Source organism: Xyrauchen texanus, chromosome 1, assembly GCF_025860055.1.
Source record: "Xyrauchen texanus isolate HMW12.3.18 chromosome 1, RBS_HiC_50CHRs, whole genome shotgun sequence".
Taxonomy (NCBI): domain Eukaryota; kingdom Metazoa; phylum Chordata; class Actinopteri; order Cypriniformes; family Catostomidae; genus Xyrauchen; species Xyrauchen texanus.
This window is the reverse complement of record NC_068276.1, coordinates 46,529,544-46,557,145: the sequence shown is the minus strand read 5'-3', so window position 1 is coordinate 46,557,145 and position 27,602 is coordinate 46,529,544. Positions and strand designations below refer to the sequence as shown.

The window sequence follows — 27,602 nt, the reverse complement described above, 5'->3', positions numbered from 1 at the left end:
TGTGTGTGTGTGTGTGTTTATATGTATGTTTATGGCAGAGTGCTTTTCCCAATTAATAGTTTTTTTTTTTTTTGGTAGCCGTTTTATTTTTTTGTTTTTGCCAAATTTTCCCTTTAATAATTAGTAAACTGATGTTTTCCCATTACCTTGATGTGGTTGTTTCGAGTTAAATTATAGACCAGCCTCTGTAGAAAACACACTCAAACTCTAGAATGTGATTTTGTTAAAAATATATTTACAAAAATAGCTTATCTTTTATGACAGTGACATACTAACACAAACATGCAATTAGAACTAAACAGGCTGTTGTCGCTGGGCTATTAAAGTCATTATACTGTAGATAACAGCTTTTTCTCCCTGTGGCCTCTGAGTGTGGGAGGTGCTCACCCTTGGAGCATATGGCTATAATAGCACATATACAAGCCATAGATCACTGAATCATAGCTTACATAGCCTAGACAAATTAAATAAACATAAATGAAAAACAGGATATATTCATCTGAAAAAGCCTTTTTAAGGTAGTCCTCATGATGTATGTCTACTCATCAAGCCAATGAAAAATGCATCTACATTTCTAGTTTTTAAAAAAAATCACTAAATGTTCGACACATCCAGCTTGTCCAGAAAATGAACGGAATTGTATACCTAATATATTCATTTTCCTTTTGGCAATTGCAGCACATCCCCAAAGGTATATATGCCCATGCAGTCATAAACATAGTTAATATTTTCAGTGCCCATGTTGAATCCTAATAGGATCTTCAGGAGCATCCGTTTTCATCGTCTTCTCCTCAGATTTCGTAGTTCTGGAGTTTTACCCATTGCCCAGTTGAGGTGGAAATGTCCATTAACTTGTGCACATCCCCACTGTCTTTGATGCTTTTGAACAGTCTGGTTAATGTCATTCACATACTAACACTAACGTGGTGCTGGGAGGCGGTCCGTCTCTTGATTAGGGCACGGCGAGGTCGTTTGTGATCAGACTGGCAGTGGCACAGGGGACCCAAGAGTAGCCACAGATAGAGAACAACACATGCCCAGCAAGAAGACAGCTTGACCCAGAATGTGGAGTAACTCCCGTGGGTGAAGGTGGTCTCTAGCACTGCAGTCTCATAACTGGGGGAGATAGAATGTTATTATCAAAAATAGACTGGATTTAGACTTTTTTACTTTCAGAATACACTGTATATGTACAACGGTGCTCAAGGCCCACAAGGTAAAAGACACTTTTAATTGTATTTTCTCACAAATGGCTAAATAGCAATAAAAACAACCACACTGCTTTCCACTGTTTATCACTATGCAATGCACAATTTCCCTGGTTTAGAGGTAATTTGATCTAACATTTAAAACTTTTAAAATGTTGCAAATGTATGTAGCTAATGAGAATCCCTGAAATGATCACATTTAATCAAAGTTTTTCAATACAGTAGTTGTCTAATAAGTGAAAGGACAGTAGTTGGGGTAAAAGCCCCCCATAAAACAAATAGTTTTTCTCAATTGGGGGGAATAGATTTGTTATGAATAATGTTTAAAGTGAGGTCACGTTGACTGTTCCAATGCCAAAGGAGATTCATTTGCTTATAGAATACTTGAGATGTTATGAAATGCCAAATGTGATTCAAATTAACAGATGTATTTTTTTTGTTTGTTACTTGAAATACATCTTTCAGTCTCAAAAATATTTTCATAAACTGACCAGTTTTGTCCTATAACTATTTTGCCATAAATCTACACTATATCACTATAAACCCCCTTTATGTGTGGGATAAAAGGCCCCCTCTGCACCTTAAAAAAAAAAAAAAAAATATATATATATATATATATATATATATATATATATATATATATATATATATATATATATATATATATATATATATATATTATTTATTTTCACAAAATATTGTTCCATCCATAATCAATAAAAAGTATTATTGTTCAATTTTGAAACAATTTGCAACCAGACCCCCGCCCCCCTTTTTTTGCCTTTTTTTATTTAAGGTATGCCGTAATCCCTTCTGTACCCTACTATACGTACATGCATTAGAGCATATCGTTTGTTTCTTTCTTTCTAACCTAGCTATACTTTTGGCTACAAAATTGCTAAAACAATGTTTCCATAAATTAGATAAATCTGAAAAAATTTAACAGAAAATACTTTTGGTCACATCATCAAAAGGAATAATGCTTCATAAAGAGACAAAATAATATAAAACAAATACATATATAATAGTTAATAAATAATTGCAGAAGGAATTCTGTGTTCTAAAACTGCTGAAATTAGTCTATACTAATTAGTCATATTAAAGAACAATAGAAGTCACTAGGAAAGCTCCGTTTTGACAGCTGTGTGTCTGCATGTCTGTTCATTTAAGATATTGGTGCTTTCCATGCTAAATAGTCTAAACATGAAGACTCTTGCATGTGTTTATTGTCATTTTAGTGCTTTCTACTGTGACCTCCCTAATCCAGAGCAGCTTAGATGAACTCTTTAACGACTGACCTAAACCAATTAGTGAGGGTCATCATTACATAGAGGGAGGCCAGAAAGAAGACAAAATGGAAGAAGAAGTAGCTGTAGGCAACGCGCTGGCTCTCATTGTGGATGACCTTCTGACAGCCTTTGTTCTCATCAATAACAAACTCCTCCTCTGTCAGAAGAGAAACAAAGATGTTAAGACCTGATCTTCTGTAAAACTGCTTTGAAACTACGTGTGTTGTGAAAGGCGCTAAACAAATAAAATTGACTTGACTTGATCTTGTATCTAAATTGTAATTAAAAACTAGTATGTTTGCGAAATCTATGTAAATTGAAACTTGTAATATTGTTCTTACCATCTTCTGCCCCTTGATAGCAGAAACAACAGGAGGCTTTCTATTAAGTGTGAGAGAGAGAGAGAGAGAGTATGAGAGAATGTCAGAGAAATAATAACAATGAGAAATAAATTCAATAACAATGCAATATTGATATCAAATTTGGCAGTGTTTCTGGAAATTACAGGGATAGTTCACACAGGAATTATAAATCTCTCATCATTTTACATTTACATTTATGCATTTGGCAGACACTTTTATCCAAATCGACTTACAGTTCACTTATTACAGGGACAATCCCCCCAGAGCAACCTGGAGATAAGTGCTTTGCTCAAGGACACAATGGTGTTGGCAGTGGGGATCGAACCAGCAACCTTCTGATTAACAGTTATGTGCTTTAGCCCACTACTCACCATTAGTCCATCTCGTATCCGTCTGACTTTCTTTCTTCCGCGGAACACAAACGATTATATTTTCATAGCTGCATGACGTGTGTTTTTCTATACAATATAAGTCAATGCGGTCTAAAACTTTCAAGCTCCAATAAGGATGTAAAGGCAGAATAATGGTAATCCTAATGGCTCAAGTGGTTTAATCCATGTCTTTAGAAGTGTTACGGTTGGTTTTGGGTGAGAAATAAAGCAAACATTCAGTCCCTATTTACTCTCATGGTGCGTGTATGAGAGAAGCTCATTCACGTTTCCTCATGATCGATGCATGCGCAGAGCTCTGTAAACATTCTAAGAGCGAAAAAGTGTGACCAAACTTTTCTCATGAATGCACCAAGGAGACCGTTGATGGCAAGGTTTCTAATGAATAAGGAGTTACATTTCGTTCTGTTTCTTACTCAAAACCGATCGTATGGCTTCAGAAAACATGGATTAAACCACTCGAGTTGTATGGATGTCTTTCATGCTACCTTTATGTCCATTTTGGAGCTTTAAAATTCTGGACCCCATTGACTTGCATTGTATGGATATAAAAATATACATCTATTAAAATATCTTGTTTTCCATAGAAGAAAGAAAGTCATACATGTTTGAGATGACATAAGGATAGTAAATGATGAGAGAATAATCATTTATTGGGTGAACTATAGCTTTAAAAATGACAGAGCTCATTCGTTCCCTAATCATGTCAGATATCCACAGTTCAAATCACAAAAAATATCTTAAGTAGGCATATTCTGCCCCACATTGTCAGAGGCATTCAGAAAAACGCATACCTGGAATTCGTAGCGGTAAACTTTTATCATCCAGAAAGGTCCAAAGACCTCAGCTAAGTATGAAGCCTCATTGCTAAGAAAAAAGTAGCAGTTAGCTATTTTATTAACATGCAATAACAATACTTTTTTCCCCCATTACCTAAAATATAGGGTGCCCACCATGCAAAGAGAACACAGCAGTACATGATTGCAGCACCAATAACGGCCACGGCATTGCCTTCATTTTGAATCTCATCCCTGCTGACTTTGGGGTAGCACACTGTCATGTTGACTCCCTGATACTCCACTGAAAGCAGAAACAAAAACAGAAGAAAGAGTTGGTGTTATTTGTATCACACATTCACATTTTGCCCTCATCTGGATTAAGTCTCCACAGCATGTTTGTGTTGACAACTGCTGAAAAACATCCCCTCACTTTAAGCTATGAAGAAAACAGACACAGTGTAACTTTTGGGGGTTTCAGAATCATGTTGTCCAGTCTTGCAAACTCTTCAGAATAAAATGTTGCATTAAAGTGAGAGTTCATCCAAAAATTCTCTCATCATTTACTCACCCTCATGCTATCCCAGATCTGTATGAATTTCTATCTCCAGCAGAACACAATCAAATATTTTTTTAATAATATCTCAGCTCAATAGTTCCATACAATGCAAGTGAATGGTGATCACACCTTTGTAGATCCAAAAATCATATAAAGGAGACTCCAGTTGTTAAATTCATATATTTAGAAGCAATATAATAGGTGTGAGTGAGAAACAGATCCAAATGTAAGTCCTTTTTTACTCTAAATCTCCACTTTTACATCTGAAAGTCACATGTGGTGCCTGTTTGGTTTCACTTTCACATCTGAAAGTGAAACTTAAACTGAAGATTTAGAGTAAAAAAGGACTTGAATATTGTTCTGTTTTTCACCCACACCTCTTATATCGTTTCTGAAGATATAGATTTAAACACTGGAGTTATATGTATTCATTTTTATGTAGATTTTTAGGAGCTACAAAGGTCTGATCACCATTCACTTGCATTGTATGGACCTACAGAGCTGAGAGATTTTTCTATTAATCTTTGTTTATGTTCTGCAGAAGACAGAAAGTCATACACATCTGGGATGGCATGAGGGTGAGTAAATGATGAGAGAATTTTCCTTTTTGGGTGAACTATCCCTTTAAAAGCAAACACTCAGCTGTTTGAAAACTATGGTTTACGTGCGACAAGTTGGATTTACACTCTAAATGTAGAAACTCTAACTGAACTCAAGACAGTGGGAGACTGCTGTTGGGTTTATGGTTTTGGAGTTACTGTCTGCTGATTTTGTGTGCTTTGTGTTTAAAACAATTCCTCTGAGATGGGATTAAAATCCCAGCAAGCCTCAGGGTGCACTGCAGTCCTTTCATGTGTCCTTTCAAAGACCGAACAGCCACTTAAAGTTAGGGAACAAGCCAGCGCACAACAGATGACAAACGCACACATATATAATTGCGCGGCATTCAGCAATCATGGTGGAGGGTCTCACTGAAAACATTATCCTCACTAGGCCTACAAAATGTGCATTATGCGAAATTTAATCTCACCACATACTGTATATTATGTTATAAGTGAAAGGAAAAATTTTACTGTTAAATCATCCTTCATCAACACCTCAAAATGCAATAATTAATGGAATCCTGACCCTCAGCCACTCTTGTAATACGTCCCCTCTCTGAAGTTTACCATCATTGGACTATAACATCTGTATTTCAAATGCCCAAGTGAACACCCTCAACTACATCTGTGTTGCATGCTTGAGAGCTCTCCTATGACCTCAGTCAACAGAGTTATTCTTTCTGGAAATCTCATTCATCTGTCATCTGCTGAGCATGCACCATCCATCACCTTTACGGTATGCGACAGATTTCTTCTTAAAATATATTATGTGAGATGAGATTGAGATTGCAGAGTTTTTCAGGTTTCATTGATGTATTTTTGTTAAAGCCAGCTTGATTAACTTTGCTTAGTAATAAATCAGTTCAACCCACAGAGGTTTGCATGCACCACTGCACTTCAAATTGCAGTGATGTTTGCTACTGAAACAACAGACCAGAGAACCTTCATCATTACCAGTGACTGACCAATCAGTTCCCTGTCTTTGTGCTAACAGCTCGAGACAGGCTCTTACATGCTGCCAGGTTTACATTTTCAAGAGCACTTTGATTTAGTGTCTAAATGATCATTCAAATAGGTAATTGTGTTATTAAAAGTGTCACTTGACCCATCAGGAATGTGAATTAGATGCTGCAGAGCATGTTTGTTGATCATCTTTCAAGTCAACCTTGTTGTGTTGATGTTAGAATGTAAAGTATTGGGCAACACATTTTTGCATGCCTTTTATTTTGTTTTTTTAAAGGGATAGTTCACCCAAAAATGAAAATTCTCTCATCATTTACCCTCATGCCAGCCCAGACGTGTATGACTTTCTTCTGCTGAACACAAAAGAAGATTTTTAGAAGAATGTTTCAGCTCTGTAGGCCCTCATAATTCAAGTGAATAGTGACCAAAATCTTGAAGATCCGAAAGCACATAAAAGCAGCATAAAAGTAATCCATGTGACAGTGGTTCAATCTATATCTTCTGAAGCGATATGATAGGTCTGGGTGAGAAAGAGATGAATATTTAAGGACTTTTTTTTACCACCAATCTAAACTTTCACATTCTTTTGTTTTTGGTGATTCGCTGGATCTTCAAGCATATCACCACCTACTGGGCAGGGAGGAGAATTTATAGTAAAATGAACTTAAATATTGACCTGTTTCTCACCCACACTTATCATATCAATTCTGAGGACATTGATTACTTTTATGCTGCCTTTTATTTTGAAGAATCAAAATGCATATTTTGATTCTTCAAAATGTTGGTACCCAATCACTTGCATTATATGGATCAACAGAGCTGAGATATTCTACTAAAAATATTTTGTGTTAAGCAGAAGAAAGTCTGGGATGGCATGAGGGTGAGTAAATGATGAGAGAATTTTCATTTTTGGGTGAACTATCCCTTTAAAAGGGCAGAGACAGAGTAGTATGAATTGGGTTCTATCCCACTGAGCCAGTTGACACATTGAACACATTACACCACCCACAAGTAGCCTATCTCCAAGTCACCAAGGTTAGCATCAGATGATCTGCTGAATTCTTTCTAATTTTCAACGTCTTGAGTAGAACCCCGCACTTCAGCGTAATAACAAATCTCATGATGTCCTTTGAGGACAACGATTGGCTCTTGGCTCAAAAGTAATGAAAACTCTGCACATGACCTTTTATAATAAGCTTCCAATTGTTCATCTAAATCAGTGGTTCTCAACCTTTTTTGAACAAACGCCCCCCTGACCTCTTCATGATCCTCTTAACACCCCCCCTAAAAAAAACTAAAAAAACAAAAACACTTCAGAAATACTATTACAGCCAAACAATTGCAACACTGATACCTGATTTTCCTTTTCAACTCCCCACATTGACACCACCAAAGGGAAGGAAAGGCGCTGCCTTGTCCAGGAGGAGGTGAGAGCAGTGGTCGAGGAGGAGACAACCTGCAGGACAGTAGGAATGAGGCAACAGGGTGCCTGGACATGATGGGAGAACGCGATCGAGAGGAAGGTGACATGGGCGGAGCTGTGGAAGGCAGAGCCACATCGGATCAAGTTTCTTATCCAGGCAGTATATGATGTGCTTCCCAGCCCATCAAACCTTCACATATGGGGCAAAGTGGAGTCTCCAGCATGCCCACTGTGCTCCAAGCGTGGAACCCTAGAGCACATTCTGAGTTGCTGCTCAAAGGCACTGGGAGAGGGAAGGTACAGGTGGAGGCATGACCAGGTACTGACGGCCATTGCTGAAGCCATTGCTACAGGAGTCGAGTGGGCAAAGCGCTCCCGCCCCTCCAAACAAGCCATCACCTTCGTCAGAGCTGGAGAGCAGCCAAAACCAGCCGCAAATACATCTGCAGGCATCCTGGCCACTGCGAGGGACTGGCAGCTGTTGGTGGACGTGGAGCGGCAACTCAAGTTCCCCAACCACGTTGTGACCACCTCCTTAAGACCAGATGTCGTTCTCTTGTCTGAGTCCACCAAACAAGTGGTTCTGTTGGAGCTTACAGTCCCTTGGGAAGATCGCTTGGAGGAGGCCTTTGAGAGGAAGCTTACCAAGTACTGAAGGACTAGTCAGCGAGTGTCGACAAGCCGGATGGAGAGCAAGGTGTCTTCCAATAGAGGTAGGATGCAGGGGCTTTATAGCCCGATCCCTGTCCAGAGCCTTTAGTCTGTTAGGCATTGATGGAGTGCTGGAGGAGAAGAGCCATCCGCAATACCACTGAAGCGGCAGAGAAAGCCTCAAGATGGCTATGGCTCAAGAGAGGAGATCCATGGGGGCAGGGTAGCTAGATTTGCCAACTGGACACAAGCTGGGGTCTGATCAGCCACAGCTGGGTCAGCCTGGATGAGGGTGTATGATGTTGAGAGACCGAAACACCCAATGATTCCAGGAACATCACTGAAGATGTGTCCAGTAGCATCAGTAGATGTATTTGCACAGCTTTAACCTGATCTAATCAGTGACAACCAGGAAAGACTGGTTGACAACCACGAAAAGTGTGGTGACTACCGGAGAGTCGGTGACAGCTCGGAGAGACGGCAACCGGGGCAGAACGGGCTGGCAACCCAATCTGTGTCTTCTGTGAGGGGACTCCCACAACAAGCTACGATGAACCTAATGGAAAAATACCCCCAGGGGTGCCCGAGAGGGGAGGATGAGCCCCAACTGGACCGGACACAATGGCATTAGAACAAGGCAACGGAGAAACGACTCACGAGACAGCAGTGTACATGTGGCAAAATCTGTAAGAACAAGCGAGGCCTAAAGATCCACCAAGGGAGGATGAAGTGTCTGGTGGGGACAGGACCAACACAACGCACAGGTGTTCAACCTGGTGAGACGCAGGAGGAGCCAGGCCCGAGTCACCCCACAGTGCCCGGAACCTCCAAGTGTTGCAAATGACTCCATCTAGCATCAATTCTGAGAGGAGGCGGATCAAGTGGCCAGCAGCTAACATGACCTCACTGTGGAACCAGTTTGACATTGATGTCGACCAGATTCTGGAGACCACCATCAGGGAGACGTCAACAGGAAACTGCAAGCCATGACAACGATTATCATCAGCATTGCATATGAACGGTTCGGAGAAGAGGTGAATGAAGGAGGCTCCAAAGGATCTCACTCAAATAACCAACGTGAGGAGAGAATCCATAACATCAGACAGGAGATGAAGATCCTGAAGCGGCAGTACAGGCAGGCAGGAAAGGAGGAGCGAATTGGCTTGGCACAGCTGATGAGCATCCTACGAAAAAAGATCAGGATCCTTCGTCGGGCAGAGTGGCACCGAAGGCGCCGGCGCGAAAGAGCCCGAAAGCGAGCTGCATTCATTGCCAACCCCTTTAAGTTCACTAAGGAGCTGCTAGGGCAGAAGCGTAGCGGCCAGCTGATCTGCTCTCAGGAGGAGATTGATCATCACCTGAAGGAAACATACAGCGACCCAGCAAGAGAGCAAGAGTTGGGGGAGTGCAGCACTCTGATAGATCCTCCTGGGCCAAGTGTGCAGTTCAACATGTCAGAGTTGCAGCTAAAGGAGGTTCGAGAGGTTGTCGAGAAAGCGCGAGCAAGCTCTGCTCCAGGACCAAGCGGTACTTCATACAAAGTGTACAAGAACTGTCCTAAACTCCTGCTGCGCCTGTGGAAAATCCTGCGTGTCATCTGGAGGAGGGGCAGGATTCCTGAACAGTGGAGAGTTGCCGAAGGGGTCTGGATTCTGAAGGAGGAGAACTCCAAGTAGATAGACCAGTTCCGCATCATCTCCCTGTTGTGTATTGAAGCTAAGATCTTCTTCAGTGCTGTCTCTAATCGGCTGAGCACCTTCCTCTCAAAGAACAGGTTTATTGATACATCAGTTCAGAAGGGTGGAATAGCAGGAATGTCTGGATGTTTGGAACACACAGGAGTGGTAACACAGCTCATCAGAGAGGCCAGAGAGAACAAGGGCAATCTGTCAGTGCTGTGGCTCGATATGGCAAATGCTTATGGCTCAATACCACACAAGTTGGTGCAGCTCACTCTGACAATATATCACGTCCCCAGCAGAGTCAGAGACCTCATCGCTGACTATTACAACAATTTCAGGATGAGAACCTCTTCAGGAGCAGTGACATCAGGCTGGCACAAGGTCGAGATCGAATCATCACGGGTTGTACCATCTCCGTTATTCTGTTCTCCCTGGCCATGAATATGCTCACAAAGTCTGCTGAACCAGAGTGCAGAGGGCCAAAGACGAAGTCAGCTCAACATCAGCCACCGATCAGAGCATTTATGGACGACCTCACGGTCACCACAGAATCAGTTCCAGGCTGCCGGTGGATTATAAAGAGTCTCGAAAAGCTAATGGAGTGGGCACGGATGCATTTTAAACCAGCCAAGTCAAGATCGATGGTGCTGAGAAGAGGAAAGGTGGATGAGAAATCCCGGTTTAGTGTCGCAGGTGTAATAATCCCGACCATCACTGAGAAGCCTGTCAAGAGCTTAGGCAAGGTGTTTGACAGCACCCTGAGGGACTTTGCATCAATCCAGTCAACCTGCATTGAGCTGGACATGTGGCTGAAGTCAGTGGACCGGTCTGGATTGCCAGGGAAGTTTAAAGCTTGGCTATACCAGCATGGCATTCTTCCCAGGATCCTGTGGCCACTACTCGTCTCACGAGTGCCAATCTCGACTGTGGAAACCCTAGAGAGGAAGGTCAGCAGCCACCTCAGAAGATGGCTGGGGCTTCCAAAAGTCTAAGTAGCATCGCACTTTACGGGCACCGCAACAAACTGCAACTGCCGCTCAAGTCCTTGGAGGAGGAGTTCAAGGTAACAAGAGCTAGGGAAGTGTTGATATACAGAGACTCAAGTGATCCAAAGGTGGCAACGGCTGGGGTTGAAGTGAGGACTGGTCGGAAGTGGAAGGCTGAGGAGGCTGTTCGACAAGCAGAGGCAAGATTACACCACAAAAGACTGGTGGGAGTGGTTACAAGAGGCAGGGCTGGACTGGGTTCCTTTTCAACTCCCCACATTGACACCACCAAAGGGAAGGAAAGGCGCTGCCTTGTCCAGGAGGAGGTGAGAGCAGTGGTCGAGGAGGAGAGAACCTGCAGGACAGTAGGAATGAGGCAACAGGGCTCTGGACACGATGGGAGAACGCGATCGAGAGGAAGGTGACATGGGCGGAGCTGTGGAAGGCAGAGCCACATCGGATCAAGTTTCTTATCCAGGCAGTATACGATGTGCTTCCCAGCCCATCAAACCTTCACATATGGGGCAAAGTGGAGTCTCCAGCATGCCCACTGTGCTCCAAGCGTGGAACCCTAGAGCACATTCTGAGTTGCTGCTCAAAGGCACTGGGAGAGGGAAGGTACAGGTGGAGGCATGACCAGGTACTGATGGCCATTGCTGAAGCCATTGCTACAGGAGTCGAGTGGGCAAAGCGCTCCGCCCCTCCAAACAAGCCATCACCTTCGTCAGAGCTGGAGAGCAGCCAAAACCAGCCGCAAATACATCTGCAGGCATCCTGGCCACTGCGAGGGACTGGCAGCTGTTGGTGGACGTGGAGCGGCAACTCAAGTTCCCCAACCACGTTGTGACCACCTCCTTAAGACCAGATGTCGTTCTCTTGTCTGAGTCCACCAAACAAGTGGTTCTGTTGGAGCTTACAGTCCCTTGGGAAGATCGCTTGGAGGAGGCCTTTGAGAGGAAGCTTACCAAGTACTGAAGGACTAGTCAGCGAGTGTCGACAAGCCGGATGGAGAGCAAGGTGTCTTCCAATAGAGGTAGGATGCAGGGGCTTTATAGCCCGATCCCTGTCCAGAGCCTTTAGTCTGTTAGGCATTGATGGAGTCGCGGAGGAGAAGAGCCATCCACTAATACCACTGAAGCGGCAGAGAAAGCCTCAAGATGGCTATGGCTCAAGAGAGGAGATCCATGGGGGCAGGGTAGCTAGATTTGCCAACTGGACACAAGCTGGGGTCTGATCAGCCACAGCTGGGTCGCCTGGATGAGGGTGTATGATGTTGAGAGACCCGAAACACCCAATGATTCCAGGAACATCACTGAAGATGTGTCCAGTAGCATCAGTAGATGTATTTGCACAGAAAGCCTGAGTTTTTGGTAAAAAAAAAAAAAAAAACTGAAACAGAAGTTTCTTATTGTATTTAAACTACATGTAAAAGCCTCAAGTTGAGTAATATTGTGTTTGGAAAAAAATGCAAAAACACATGGATTGTTTGAAAGGTATTGCAAATGTATTTAGAAATTCAAACAAATTCAGGCTCACACACAAATTTTTTTAAGATGAACCAATCACGTGAACAATAACGTAACTAACCTAAATGGCCAATGAAAAGGCAGCAGTCGGTTTTTGCGCAGGCCGCCTGTTGAGTACCTCTGAGTAACGTCCCCCATTTGTGCCTGAGCACCCCCCTCTCTGCTGCCTCATTCTCACCGCCCCCCAGCACTGTCCTACCTCCCCCGTTGAGAAACGCTGATCTAAATAATTTCGGAGGAATATGATTTCTCAACTACTTAGACGTAAATACTTTACACTTATGGTGAGAAGACATTAAATAACTATAAAAGCATTTATATAAATACGACTGTTAGCCCAACTGATTGTCTGGACTGGATAATTGTTATTACGTTATTTAGTCAGAGACAATGTAAAAGTATCTCAGTCTAAACTTCAAAGAGGGTTATATGTAAATTCATGCCCTGTGACTGGTCAGATTACGTTCACGTTCAGGATCGCGTCTCTCCTCAAATGTGCAATATTAAACAGTGCGTTGTCATGTCGTGCTGCAAAGGTACACCGTGTGTAACTGTAATTTTTTCAATGTTAAAATACATTCTTCCATCTGTACGCAGTATGTATATTACTGCATAATATATTTTTTTGAATAATGTTTTATTCAGACATTTGATAAAAAATTTCTTTGAAGTTGTTAAAAATTTCGTCATGTCATATTTATTAATTTTAGTCCATTTTACTCATCGAAAATAAAATGTAGTTGAAAAATTACAATATAGCTAAACATTTAATGATTCAAACATTAAACATCATCATATCATATGATTTACAACATAAACAACACGAGAAAACTGTTTGGAAAACCTGAGCTTCTGAATGGCATACAATAATATAGTAGTTTATTCTAAGTACAGTATTGGAAACCGTTTTATAAGTTACTAGGTTGCAAATTTTTCATGCTTTAGAGAATATTCTGTGTTTTAAACCATTTCGAATTTAGTTTTTATGGAAACGTTGTATTTACAAAGTTTTGCATTCTGACAAGTGTGGTAAACTTAGTTCAAGTACAACTGTTAATTCGCGTACTTGTCTGTGCAGATATATTTATGTTGTGAATATAGGTGATTAATCTAATACATAGGATGTGAAGTAATTAGCCTGTTTGCACATACTATGCATTAATTATTTTAATAATTATACAAATTTAGAAATAAAAGAAGGACATGTTAGTGCATTGTAAATATGCTGCAGTATTGTTTTTTTGTCATATTTTTATCAACAGTATATTCTAATTAAAATCTTATGATTATCGTCATGATGTGTCGTTTTTCGGCTTGTCTTCATACTTGATGACAAAATCAAAACATCCTTTGTCAACAAGACTTTTCGGCAGTCAAGTTGTTGAGATTAACTGTATGCTGAGATAACTATAAAAAACCATTCGTAGGCTCATTTCCCCCAATTGGTGTAAACACAGTGGCTCTATCAAAACATTGCTCTATTTTTTAGATTGTTTACTCATCTGCAATACGTCTATAAGATGTTTATAATAGGTAAGGACATTCAGAAATGTACGTGTCGTGTGCTATCTGGGCTGATTTTAGTCAGAAAGACAGACCTGTTTTGCAATTTCAAATTCTTTCTCTCTTTCTCACTTATTTGTGAAGGCAGGAAGATTTTTTTAGCACCAATGCAACAAAATTAAGAAAACAAATTATGACCGGGTAGAGTTTTTTTTTTTCTTTGTCCCTTTTTCTGCCCAATTTGGAATGCCCAGTTCCCAAAGTCCTCATGGTGGTATAGTGACTCGCCTCAATCCGGGTGGTGGTAGACCAATCTCAGTTGCCTCCACATCTGAGACAGTCAATCCGCGCATTTTATCATGTGGCTTGAGCACGTTACCATGGAGACTTCACACTATTCTCCGCGGCATCCAAACACATCTCACCACGCGCTCCACTGAGAGCAAACCACATTATAGCAACCACAAGGAGATTAACATGTGACCATGTGATCACCTGGCCAATTTGGTTGCTTAGGAGACCTGGCTGTAGTCACTCAGGAAACCCTGGATTCAAACTTGTGACTCTAGGAGTGGTAGTCATCTTCTTTACTCACTGAGCTACCCAGGCACCAACCCGATGGAGTTTTAAACTTAGAAAAAAAAAACTGGAATTCTTTAACATTTCAAAATATACATTAACTACAGCTAAACCAATGTTTGTAAACCAGATGAAGTCCCATTTTGACACTATAAAGTGTGTGCAAGAGTATGGGTAAGAGGCTAATAATTATTTTTAAGAAAAATCTCATTCATAAATGTGTGAAGATATCTGCATAATATCATGCTTAATGCCATAAATGAAACAAAATGAATGCAAAATATGTAACAATTATATAAATATGGTTATATCTCTTACATAATTTCTTCTAAAAATGTAAATATATATATATATATATATATTTAGATTTTTAGAAGAAATTATTCTATATATATGTTCATTTTGGTGTCTTGACAAAATCACAAAATTTGGCTCTTGTACGAAAAATAATGTGGTATTTCAAAATTATGATTTACCTCAACCGGCTCAAAAATGACCCGAACACAATGGGAGGGTTAATCATTCTTGTGCTGGCCACATATATATAATGATGTAATTTTGTTGCAAACACTTGTCGCTGCATAAACCAGCTAAATGAGTCTTATTTCCCCACTCTTAATTAGGACTTCATGGTGCCGTTCACGTGTTCTTGTAAATTCGGTCATTCCAACATGAATTTAACGAACCGTTAGATCTGACACAGTCTTGCATGGGACAAACAATCTTTTCTAGTTACCTTTCTCTGGTGGGCGGCTGGACAGGGCAGAGAAGGTCAGGTACATGACATAGCAGCTAATGATGGAAGCCTGCAGGAGTCCTGAGCGGGGCTGCTCTAAAAGGGAGAACAACTGTCAGCCTAAATAACTAATTATGCTTGATTTAGTTCAACTTTTTGCTTGTAATTGTTTCGGCTTATAACATTTATCCTTTTCTTGATACGTTTATAATTAAATGTCATTGTTTTGGTGAGAGCACATTAACAGATAAAAAAGAATACAGCACTAACTTTGCTGCACACAGGGAGTGACTGCAATAAAAGACATGATGGTGCAGAGGGCCAGGTTTGTCCATAGCAGTGCTTTATTCAGGTGGCATCCCGCTGGGTGAGTGTAGTATTTGTACATGAACGTGAAGGCCATGGTGGCGATGGTGTAGAAAAAGAGAGTAGCACACAAGACTGCCACGTACCACCTCTTGTTCTCAGCTGCACCAGTTAACCTGGGAATGAGAGGCAAGACGAGGTGAGATCATTTTTCCCGCGGGTGTAAATCTAAATGGAGCAATCACACTTCTGTATGTTTCTCTTGGATGGCTTCCATACTCTAAAAGGTTGCACAGGAAATCCTATTATGTCCAATGTGTTAAGCAATGCAATGCTGCCTCAAAATGACTTCAAACATCTGGGAAAAAGCGTGATGTCAGAGGGTGAGCAGAGGGGTGAGTCTGAATGTGTTTGTGTAATAATAAGTGAGATACCAGAAAGTAACAGGAAGGGAGTGAGGAACAGAGATAATCTAGAATTCCAAATATGGAGGGTGATGCTTTATCATTCCAGAGCGAGATATGACTCAGATATGAACCAGACGTGTTCTTGGTTCAACACAGTCTGGTAATGGGTGTCTTCCTACAGTAGTTCATGTGGATTAAAGCAGGTTTGCCTCAGGTGCATTTATACATGAGTTGGTACTGTCTGAGAAATCCCAGTTCCTTCACTCACCAGTTCTTATTCCAGGTGTGAGCAAAAGCAGTGATGAGAATGAGCTGAATGAGGATGAAAGAAAAGCCTCCCACCACTCCAACATAATGCCAGGCTACATGGGGTAAGAGATGAAAGAGGAAGAAAAAAGTAAAATGCTTGCATTCTATGAAACAGGATATGGGAAACAGGCAGCATTAAATCATCTCTGCAGACAGAGTGCAGGAGCAAGATTTAGCATCTCTGTAACAAGTAAAATCCAGTGTCACTGAGATTTACGGGACAATCCCCACTGCTCTGATTAAAAATAGGCAATGTGTTCATAGTACCACCTGGTGGATTTGTGTAAGAAGTGCAATTCACATGATCCAGACTGAGAGTTAAAGAAATAATTCCCAGATGTATATCATATTCTTTCTTCCACAGAACACAATCAAAGATTATATATAACAGCTCTGTAGGTCCATTCAATGCAAATGAATAGTGAGCTTTGTGTGAGAACAGACCAAAATATAACTGCTTTTTTACCATCAGTCTTGACCTCAGCAGTTTCCTTGGCTACCATGATTTCAAGATTACACTGCTTGACGCATGCGCTAGATGGCGCCAGGAAGTGTAATCAAGCTTGAAATCATAATCGCCCAGAAGAAAAAGTATGGACCAACAGATTTGAGATATTCTTAAAATGTTTATTTGTGTTCTGCTGAAGAAAGAAATTCATATGCATCAGGGATGGCATGTGGGTGAGTAAATAATGAGAGAATTTAAATTTTTGGGTGAACTATTCCTTTTAACTTGTATTGAAACACACAAAAATGAAAATTCCATCATCATTTACTCACCCTTTTGTTGATTCAAACCTTTATACATTTGTATTTATTTATTTCCAATGTAACACAAAAGAAGACATTAGCCAGAATACCAGTCTAGTGTTCCGTGTAAAAGATAAAGGCATATGTTTGAAAAAGCATCAGGGTAAGTAATTGACAAAAATAAACATATTTGGGTGTACTAATCTTTGGAGATAGGGATGCAATGATTTGATTCAACAGAGCTATGACCAAAATCGTAACAATCACTTTAGATGCAGACTTTTCACTACAAATATGTTTTGATCAATATGCATTTCATGCCCAAATTAGTGATCAGAAAAAATGTATATCTGTTTGACAGACAATCAGCTCACCATGCAAAAAGGATTCTGTGGGGATAAAGAAGGCAGCAGCAATCATTCCAAGCAAAGTGATGAACTTCAGAAACCAGAACCTGAGTGAGGATTTAGACAATTAGTGTGTTTTAATGTATCTACAATACTGTGCAAAAGTTTTTGACCCTTAAGATGTCAAGTCTTGGTTAGATGTTATCAATTATGGCCTAGCAACAGCCATTTAGTATTTACTACGTAAAGCAATCAAAAGCAGTCAAAGCAAAGAGATCAAATTTAAGCGTCCAGCAAGTTACTTCCAATATCCCATTGTCTCAACTACTAAGTTTAGCACAGATTTGAAAGGCTTGCATGATGCACACGCACTTCTACTGAGTGCGGATAAGTGCAATATGATAATAGCATTACCACAGAGGGATAATAATAAAAATAATACAGTCACTGACCCGTTGTGGATGAGGGCTCGGAAATCCTGACTGGACTTCACATCAATAAGGAAGATGGCCATCATCAAATAGAAACAAGCTGTTCCAAAGCACAGCCTGTAGACTGCAGAGTAGCCCACCAGCATCTGACAGTCCCCTCCACCATGAGCCTCATCACACACCACATTAAAGAAAGGCACCTGATGAAGAGAGAGAGACACTTGGTATTCTGTGCCAGAACGTTTCTGCAGGGTAAAGACTATGCTGGCATATGTAGTTGGTGTGTGTCCTGGCAAGCCGATTAGTTAAGATTTGATTGGCTGCAACTTGATTCAAATGAAGCATAGTTTTGGCTGTTTACAGACGAGTCATTCCTACAATTTGATGCCTTTTGCTTTAAACCTTTTAAAAATGAAACATACTGCACTTTTATAACAATCTTTATGTTTCATCATAAAAGGGACATGTTAAAGATTATATATGTCATACTGGTCGAGTTAAATTACTTAAAAAAAGATATGCATCCTGTTAAGTGGGCAAGGCCACAGTGGACATTAACTGTGGAAATTGCTACAACTTCATACAACATACAACATACATTTAACATTAATATATATAAATTCCAGAAAAGAAAAAGTAACATTCATAATAATAATAATATTAGAAAATATAGAAATCTGATGACCTAGCACTTATGATGTTTCTTAACACAAAATATGTTTTGTGTGCAGCCCACATGAGAAAATGAAACTAGTACAATAAATGTAAATCATTTAAAATGTGACTAAGATAAAACAGTGCATAACATTAACGTTTTATTTATTTTTAACATTCCTATTAAAATTGAATTGAGTAATTAAATATAACAAATACCCTAATTGTACCTGGGACTTAAAAAACATTGTAAATAGGAGGTAAGGAGAATAAAATGTAACCTATTTAAAGATAAAAGAATGTCAACCTGTTTATAAACTTACATTCTCCCTCACTTCCTCTGACACAGTCTTAGACAGCATGAGGCATGAGACAGTGCAGGCCAAGATGTGGAATAAAGTGTACATGACCCGAGTACTGGATGATGATTTGATGGGTGGACAGAAAGAGCAACACAGGGAACACGGTGCCGGGCCACAGCAGCAGCATATCTGTCCAGAAAAACAGACTATTTGAATGAAAGGTTAAGGGGAAAGATCTAAAGCTGATGTCTTGGGTTGACCTGCAGTGGCAGGTCACCATCTGAGTTTTGGAAATATGGTGGGGAGGGGTTGAGATTAATCTACTGTAGATCACTCAAAGCATCTGGATTTTCTAATGGGTCACGGTTGGCTGACTGGACAAGGTCCAAGCATCTTTTATCCTCAGCTTAACCCAGAAACAAACAGTAGATTGGGCAAATACTTAGCTCATTCTTCTCACTGATTTCTACAGATTAACATTCCATCTTTTCATGAATGTATACAGGATTTGGAATGATTTTACAGCACGTGCTTGTCATGAAAAACAAGAAACTACACTGCATAAGATATGATATTTTCAAGATAACACTGCACTTCAATATGATATCCTGTCACAGTCATTCACTATGTGAGCTGAGTGGCATCTGACACAGTCATTGAAATATAGAGCAATTCCCAATGGAAATTCCAACCTGTTGGTGTCAAAGCCGTTTGCAAGATAGTACTTAACATTCAAGTTCATCATCACATTTCATTTGGCATCGCTACTTGGAGAGAGAAAAACCTCCTCTACATAGAAATAATTGAATTGTTAAATTGATAATTTTCTTAATTGCTAAATGAAGCAAACTAATTTTAAGGTAATTGCGACAGCTTCTGGTAAAAGCATATGGCAGCATATTTTTGGCTACAATTTTGAGTTAAGTGAAAACATTGTCAAAATGTTTACAAAAATTACAGCATTACCCTACTGTTTCTCTTTGTGTATGACTGATTCTCACATAACTCTGTTGTTGTACTGACTGACTGTAAAGCACATGTCAGAACTACAATGTGTTTAAAAATGCTACATGCTTCTTATAAATGACAATAAAAATGGAAAAATCTAAATCTTGATTACAAATAATTTCCCTCAAAACAAGGTACAAAGCTGAAAAAAGTTTATGAATCAAGGAATTACTTTGAATTAAAGGATGATTCTGGCAGCTTTTGTGGCATAATGTTGTAAAAAGCTCAAATCTGGGTTACATCAGACACTTACAATGGAAGTGAATGGGGCCCATCTGTAAACGTTAAAATACTTACTGTTTAAAAAATATAGCCACAATACAATGAGTGCGTTAACATGATTTTAGTATGAAAAAATCACTTACTAACTTTGTTGCCATGACCATGTAATACTATAAACCCTAAAATTACCATAAAAAAAATACAATTTAAGTAACTTTACAGTTTAGGCTTAAATAACACACACACACACACACACACACACACACACACACACACACACACACACACACACACACACACAAAGAATCGCACAATAAGTAAATATAAGTGCTTTATAAAATTATAAGCTTCAAATTTCTGCCTTTAAACCCACCAAAAATTGGCCCCAGTCACTTTGATTGTAAGTGCATCACTGTAGTCTCGATTTTTTATATATATATATTTTTAAGGAGGGATAAGTGGGGCCTGGGTAGCTCAGCGAGTATTGATGCTGACTACCAACCCTGTAGTCGTGAGTTTGAATCCAGGGTGTGCTGAGTGACTCCAGCCAAGTCTCCTAAGTAACCAAATTGTCCTGTCTCAGAAGTGGAGGCAACTGAGATTTGTCCTCCACCACCAAGATTGAGGTGAGTAACCACTCCACACGAGGACCTACTAAGTAGTGGGAATTGGGTGTCCCAAATTGGGGAGAGGAGGGGATAAAAAAACGAGGGATAAGTCCAAAAAACATTTTGTGGTAATCAACGTTATGCGACAAATTCTTTTGATTGAGCTTTGCTTGTCTATTGAATGCAGATATTCCTTTAATCTATTACATTAACCTGTAACATGGTAACATACATTTGGTGCAACCTCCTGCTTGTTCCATCTTGCATCACTCAACATGGGTCAACCATCATGTACAAAAATAATGAGTCAAATATGTATTATAAATATTGACATATCTAATATTCACTCCAATTAATATATTAACTGTAAATATAGGATGGTTTCAATCTAAAAATCAGCTCCATCTATTCAATTGCCAGTTAGTCAGAAAATCTTAGGTGCTGACAATGTAGACAAAGTGACATATTATGAATATTGCACATGTAAATACAGTAGCCGTTTATAGTTTGTTTGTTTTTTTCGTTTTGTTTTTTGTATTGTTAGCTACTAATTTAACCTATTTTAATTAGGGAAATTATCAAAAAAATCTTAATTTCTTTTAGTTTGTGTAATGGAGTTGACTTATGATTGTGATGCAGAAAATATAAGCACAATTACTTGTTAATACCTGAGAGTGTTGACAAAAAGTAGAGACACAACTCTGAAAATGTATACAAAATATAGGCTCTACATATGGACAAGTTGTGGGGCATGTTTTTCCTCATCTGCATAAAACACATTTGGCTGATAGCTCACTGATAGTGTGTCACTATATTCTTTTTTGTGCATTTAACATACATTTGTGAAGACTTGTGTGTAACTACCCCTAACTGCTCTTAATAAATGAAGGTAAACATGTTTGTAGTCAATGAGCAGCCAGCAAAGACACTGACCTACAAGGCTGATGATGACAGAATGAGTCATTCATCCTCTTAATTGCATTTGGCAGAGCACACTTTCCGTGATGCCTCTATTTCGATTCAAAGAAGAGTTTCACCTTCTCATACCAAACAATACCAGCTGTCCAATGACGTGACACAAGCTGACACATTTTAATGTTGTAATAATAACAGTATTCTGATAATGGATTTTTCTTTTATGGGGTCTTTCATTTTACTGTGGAAAAGATTGATTGACCTCCACCTCTAGTCACTCGATTCATTGAGTTATTCAAAATTAAATATGCACTGATGCAATGTTAATTGGTTCAATAAAATGTAACAATAAAAACAATAAAATAGAAATGTGATGCTCATGAATTGAGGACAACCACAAAGTATTATAACAAGCTATATTGCAACCTGTAGGCACACTGAACTATCTTAAAAGGTTGATAAACTATGTACTGGAGTTTTTAAGTTTATCGCCTCATACATATGTTCATCTTACTTTTTTAACAACTGCCTTTATATTACCAGACATTTACAAATACAGATAGGACTATATTATATTTGTCACAGACACCGTGTTTCCTAGGACTTTTATTTTGTAGTGGTTTTCATCATCTGTCTTCTGTTTCCCCCAGACTACGTTTCCCAGAATGCACTGCCCTCATCACTGCCATCTGTTCCTCATAACAGCCACCTGTTCTCCATTCCCTCATCAGCACCTTGTGTGTATATAGTTTACCTTCTTATTCAGTTTCATCCTTGTCAGTTCTTGTTCGTTGTTTGTAGTTGCTTTGTTTATGTTATCGCTAATGACAGTCTAGTTTTGTAACCCAAGTCACCATCTTCTGTGTATCCTCGCCTTCTTGTCATTGTTAATGAAAGGATTGCTGCATGTAGATCCTGCTCTCTTGCCTCGTCAATACTACACGTGACAATATAATATTTTTATAAAAAAATTATATACAGATGTTCTGTATTTGGCATTCTGGCCAAATACAGAACCTTTCAAAATCCAATCTGGTCATAGAACATAAATTCTGAGCAATTAAAGTGTGACTGTCTGGTAATGTGGAGCAAAAATACCTCACAATCTCACAAAACCTCTCATTTTCACAACATATACTCCTGTCAGAAAAGAGGAATTACAAGTCTGAAAACCAGTAACTGCAATTACATTTTACGGACATGAGATGTGACATTTAAAAAGGCAGGTTCCATGTACAATATACATTCTGAAAATTATTTGTGTGATAACAATAATCTTAAACCATCTTGTAGTTAAGCTTTAAATAGTTAAAACTGGTAATTGTATGAAAAACTAGAAAACATGATAAAAGAGGCCACAACCTTTGTCTTTTAGTGACACTCAGATCTACAGTATGTAAAAATACTTGAAAATAGTTCCCATGGCATCTTCACATCTCTTGTAAACATAGTCTATCTGTCTACATTTGTCTACATCTCTGTCTCACCTGATAAGCCACCATGTTCAGGAAATAGTTGTAGACACCGGTGTGGTGTAAAGATTGAGCAGTCGACATGGCTCCAGTAAAAATTCAAGAAAATGTAATAAAAAGAAATATTGTCCTACAAAGAATGTCAAGATCGTTTGAACTGTAGGAGGTCTCTCAGAATTACATTAAAAGGACCTCATCTAGTTTCTCCCATTAGCCTGCAGCCGTTATTCCACGGACCCCCAACTGTACACCCTCATGCTCCTCCTGTGGGAATTTCCAAACGGACTTCCCATGTCCTATGAGCTGCCTGATTGCACTGAATTGTGCCAATAGAGTGTGTGAGCAATGGTGGATGCCCAGTTACCCTCCCTCAAGTCGCCTCTACTCACCCAGGGAGATTAGGCAACGGAGCACAGGGAGGAGGGGGGCAGGTTCCATTTGTAAGCCCATCTGTCCCTCCCTTCCCCCAGGCCTTCGCTCCACTGCACCAGCTTGGGCCACAGAGCAAGCACCCTCAAGCACAATTGGATTGCTCCAGGGTCCTAATCGGTTTAGGGCAAAATAATGTAATCACTTGCCATGTTGTGATTTCTCTCACAAGATAGAAATGCCTTTGGATCCCCAACCCCTCTTTTCTGGTTAAGTGACACCTTAGCAATTCCTCACTTGTCTGATTTTATAGAGGCCACGTATGTAATTTGGTCATTATGCTATGACCCTGAAATGGGGTAGAGAGAGGTGAACGAAGTGGGTGTTTGTAGAAATGCACATGCAGAGTGGGACAGGTCCCATCCTACATTCTTTTGCATACATTGTCCTCAGCCTCCGCAAACAACAGCAGAATAGGGATACACTTCAAAAAGTACAAGCACTTACATCAGAGCAAACATTTTGTATTCTACATAAAATGAGGAAAATTGTTTCAATAAAGTGTTATAATAAAGTGGATAAATATCATGTACGTGATTATGTATAATTCCTCTATATTGTCACAGACTGTTATGAGTTGACAATATGCAGGGCTCTGGTGTGGCTCTATATTTGGGTCAGTGTATATGTGTGTGGATGTGTGCCGGGATTATCCTGGAGTTTTTAGTCCATGTCTCAGCACTTCGAACACTTCTCATGTAAGTGCATAGTGTACGTATAGTGCATCGTTTTGATAGTCATATATAGATTTTTGATGGTTGGAATTTTAATAGTCTTGGCCTGTTTATACATTCCATCATCTCAAGTCTATGGGATTTTGGGGATATTTGATCACCTACCAAAGTCTGATCAGTTAGAAATGACATAAAAACCCAAGGCAGAACAGGCTGAAGGACTATGCCAAGTTTCACTGATGTAGCTTGAATGTTCTAGGATGTTACAGAAAAAATTAACTGTCAAGCCAACATAATAATATGAAGGAGTAGTGCTCTCTTAAATCACACGCCTTAGCATTTGATGTTTTCCGTAAAGGAATAGTACATCCCAAAATGAAAATTATCTTATCATTAATTCTCCCTTATGTACCTGTATTACAATCTTTCTTTGTTCCTTCTTTCAATGAAAGCACCAAATGAGAGCTACAGTTGGTGTCAAGACTTTCAGTATATATATAAAATGCACGAGTCATATGGACTGCTTTATCATACTTTCACTTTTTTTGTTTTTGAAAGCTTCTATCATCATTCTTTGTAACGGCATGAGGAAAAGCAACCAGTGCATTCTTCAAAATGTCTCGTGGTCCACAGAAAAAAAGAGAGTCAGGTGTGCAATTATTTTCCAGTAAACACACAACTATGAAATAGTTCCAGGTCTTGGCCGCATAATGGTTCTATATCACTTCGCCAAATCATTGTTGTTATTTCAAAAAGCAGTACATGTAACCACAGCGAAATAACCTTATCAAACACAGTGGTTAAGTAAATCAGATAAGAACTACAAACAATGTCGATAGTATCCTACATTTATTTCAGTTTCAGTTGAAAAGAGCCCTTGCACTCCCTCTCTCTCTATCTTTCACTCTCGTCTCTCTTAGCTGTCCATCGTATCCAATGATGATGCTTGCCTCAGGGAATGGGTAGGTTTCAGGGGAGGGTGTCAGCGTTGTTTACGCTGATGCCACTTCATGTGGCTGTGGAGGCTGATTAATGCGCCGCACACTGTGTTGCAAGTGGGACAGGAGAGGCTAGATGCCATTGAGTTTTTTTGATACATCCTACATGGAAAGTCTCCAAGAGCATGATGTGCTGCCTGTATGGTGTCCACATCTCTGCCCCATAGAGGAGGGTGGAAACACATACCGCATTATAAACAGCTCTTCTCAGGGTTTTGTTCTCAAAGACCTTCACACACAGTCGCTCAAAGGCTGTGGAGGCTTTGCTGGTTGTTTATTTCATGGGAAACTGAGCAATCTGAGGAGATTGTGGAGCCAAGATAGATTTATCGTCCACCACCTTCAGTAGAACACTATTGACGTGAAATCTCGAAAGTGTGGAAAGGTTTACTGAGAACAGTGCAATAACTTCTATGTTCTGAATGTTGATCTGGAGACCGAAGGACTGGTAGATGGTGGAGAGTGTATTGAGGGCAAGCTGCATTGATTGAGGGGCATGGGCTATGATTGCACAGTCATCTGCATATTGAAGCTCATGTATCTGACATGTTAGAGTTTTACTACGATCCTGTAGCCATTGAATATTAAAGAGATTCACACCCAGGTGGTATAGGATATGAACACCATCTGTGTAAGGTGCATGATGGAATAAGTGTGTGATGGCAGAGAGCATGAGGTTGAACAAGATGGGAGCCAGTACACAGCCTTGATTAACCCCAACCACAACACTGAAAGGCTCTGATAGGCCTCCAGAAATGACTCTGACTTGCATTACATCATGTAGTTGAAGGAGGATAGAGAGAAACTTGGGTGGTACACCAAGTTTTGAAAGATGTTTCCAGAGCACCTCACGGCTTACAGTGTCAAATACTTTTGAGAGGTTGATAAAGGCCATGTAAAAATCTCAACGATGCTGTCTGCTCTTCTCCTGTATGACAAAGCTAGTGTCAGTGGTGCACCATTGTCAATTATTCCTTGCTTTATAAATATGGTAAAAAATGGTTGCAATGTTGAGACAAAAATTAAGGTGACAGTTGTAAATCAAATAAAAATGTTATAGCACTACTTGGACAGAAAAACTCCAGCATAACAAAATCATTAGAATTAACTGTGACAGCCACCTGCAAAAGGTTCCAATCAACAAATGCATGGTACTGAGAGAGTTTGATACAATATGACCCATTTGTTTATGTCACTGAAAACCCTGAAAGAAAATTAAAAGCAGGACATGACTCTAAAGCAGAACTGTGCTTGTACAGAAGTATTTGTGCAGACTCTGTGTACTATTGCAGTTTGGAATTGATAGTTCTAAAAGGTTGTGTGGCCAAAATGTTGCCAGGCACAATATCATTACATAACACTATTCATGGGATGCAGCTACATGAGTGTCAGCACATTACACTCCAGACTATTTTTTCTTCTTTTTTCAGAAGTCTGTGATATTAGAGATAAAACATTTGAGTTTTAACTCATCAAAATTAATGCTCATAATATCAATAGACTAACATTAGGAACTTCAATCTTTGGTCAGCTAAATCACATATAGGAATTGATGTTTCTAAATAAGTCTTTTGAAGTGTATACTTATTTTCCTCACTAGTGTGAGAAAGGGACACTAGCACACTGTTAGAACAAAAGCACAGCTGACAACATACAATGCACATCACTCAGCCTGGCATGAGAAACATTCGATCTAAAGTTCTTGTAATGGGCTTTAGTGGAAGTGATGGGTAACGTTTATCCACAGATATTCAAGAATGGTCTGGTCTCCATGATTATGAACCTTTCCATTCATGCAGTTGTAGTAATGAGCAATAACTGACTGTATTATAGTGACAGGTTTAAAGGGATAGTTCACATAAAATGAAAATTCATCATTTAATCACCCTTATGCCATCCCAGATGTATATGATTTTCTGTGTTCTGTGATGAATCCATAATTAAACAATAGAGAGAGATTGAACTTAACCAAAACAAATAATAATAATTAAATAATAATAATAAAAAAACCTCTTCTATCAAAATAACTGGGGAAAGTCCTCCCATTATAAAATAAACTATACACATAAAAAGCATAACAAAAGCATCTTAAAAAAGCTTGAAGGAACCATTTTCCCCTTCCAAATTTGTTTAAATTAGACATTGGAGAGCCAACACATTATTAAAAACACAAACATGACCTCTTTCTCTACTCTTTACTGATTTGAAAGTCACAGCTCACTCACAACTTTACTGAAGTGTTCTGCCCTAATGAATCTCATGCTATATTTCAAGTGAATATCTAAACAATAAGTGCTCATAGTGCTACCATCGTACTCAGAAAAGCTTACTTGAGCCCAGCAACAGCGACAACACATCACTCCCCACACTGATCCGGCTTCCAATGGAAATATCCAAATTCAGTGGCTCTCAGAGATCAATCATACAGTAGAATAAAAAGATTGGTAAAGATGGGGAAAGGCTTCCTATGAAACCTTTGTAACATTCCTCAAAGTTCTTACACATGTTCATCTGAAAACTAAATGAGTGTGCTCTG

At 39.5% G+C, this 27,602-nt stretch overlaps 1 protein-coding gene across 2 annotated transcripts; it reads right to left on the bottom strand.

The window, feature by feature from the left end:
* LOC127646972 (serine incorporator 4-like) lies at positions 1–27,602 on the bottom strand. 2 transcript variants are annotated; one of them, XM_052130991.1, is made up of 12 exons: positions 27,397–27,602; positions 18,762–18,929; positions 17,806–17,984; positions 17,381–17,460; positions 16,216–16,309; positions 15,505–15,716; positions 15,235–15,330; positions 4,202–4,328; positions 4,043–4,115; positions 2,839–2,878; positions 2,507–2,654; positions 1–1,116 (listed from the first exon to the last, which is right to left on the bottom strand). In XM_052130991.1, exons 1-12 carry the CDS (start codon positions 27,421–27,423, stop codon positions 906–908), a joined length of 1,455 nt encoding a protein of 484 aa, XP_051986951.1. In that variant the 5' UTR covers positions 27,424–27,602; the 3' UTR covers positions 1–905. The 2 variants fall into 2 exon arrangements, with proteins under 2 accessions (XP_051986951.1, XP_051986942.1); XM_052130982.1 differs by lacking the exon at positions 27,397–27,602 and adding an exon at positions 22,981–23,319.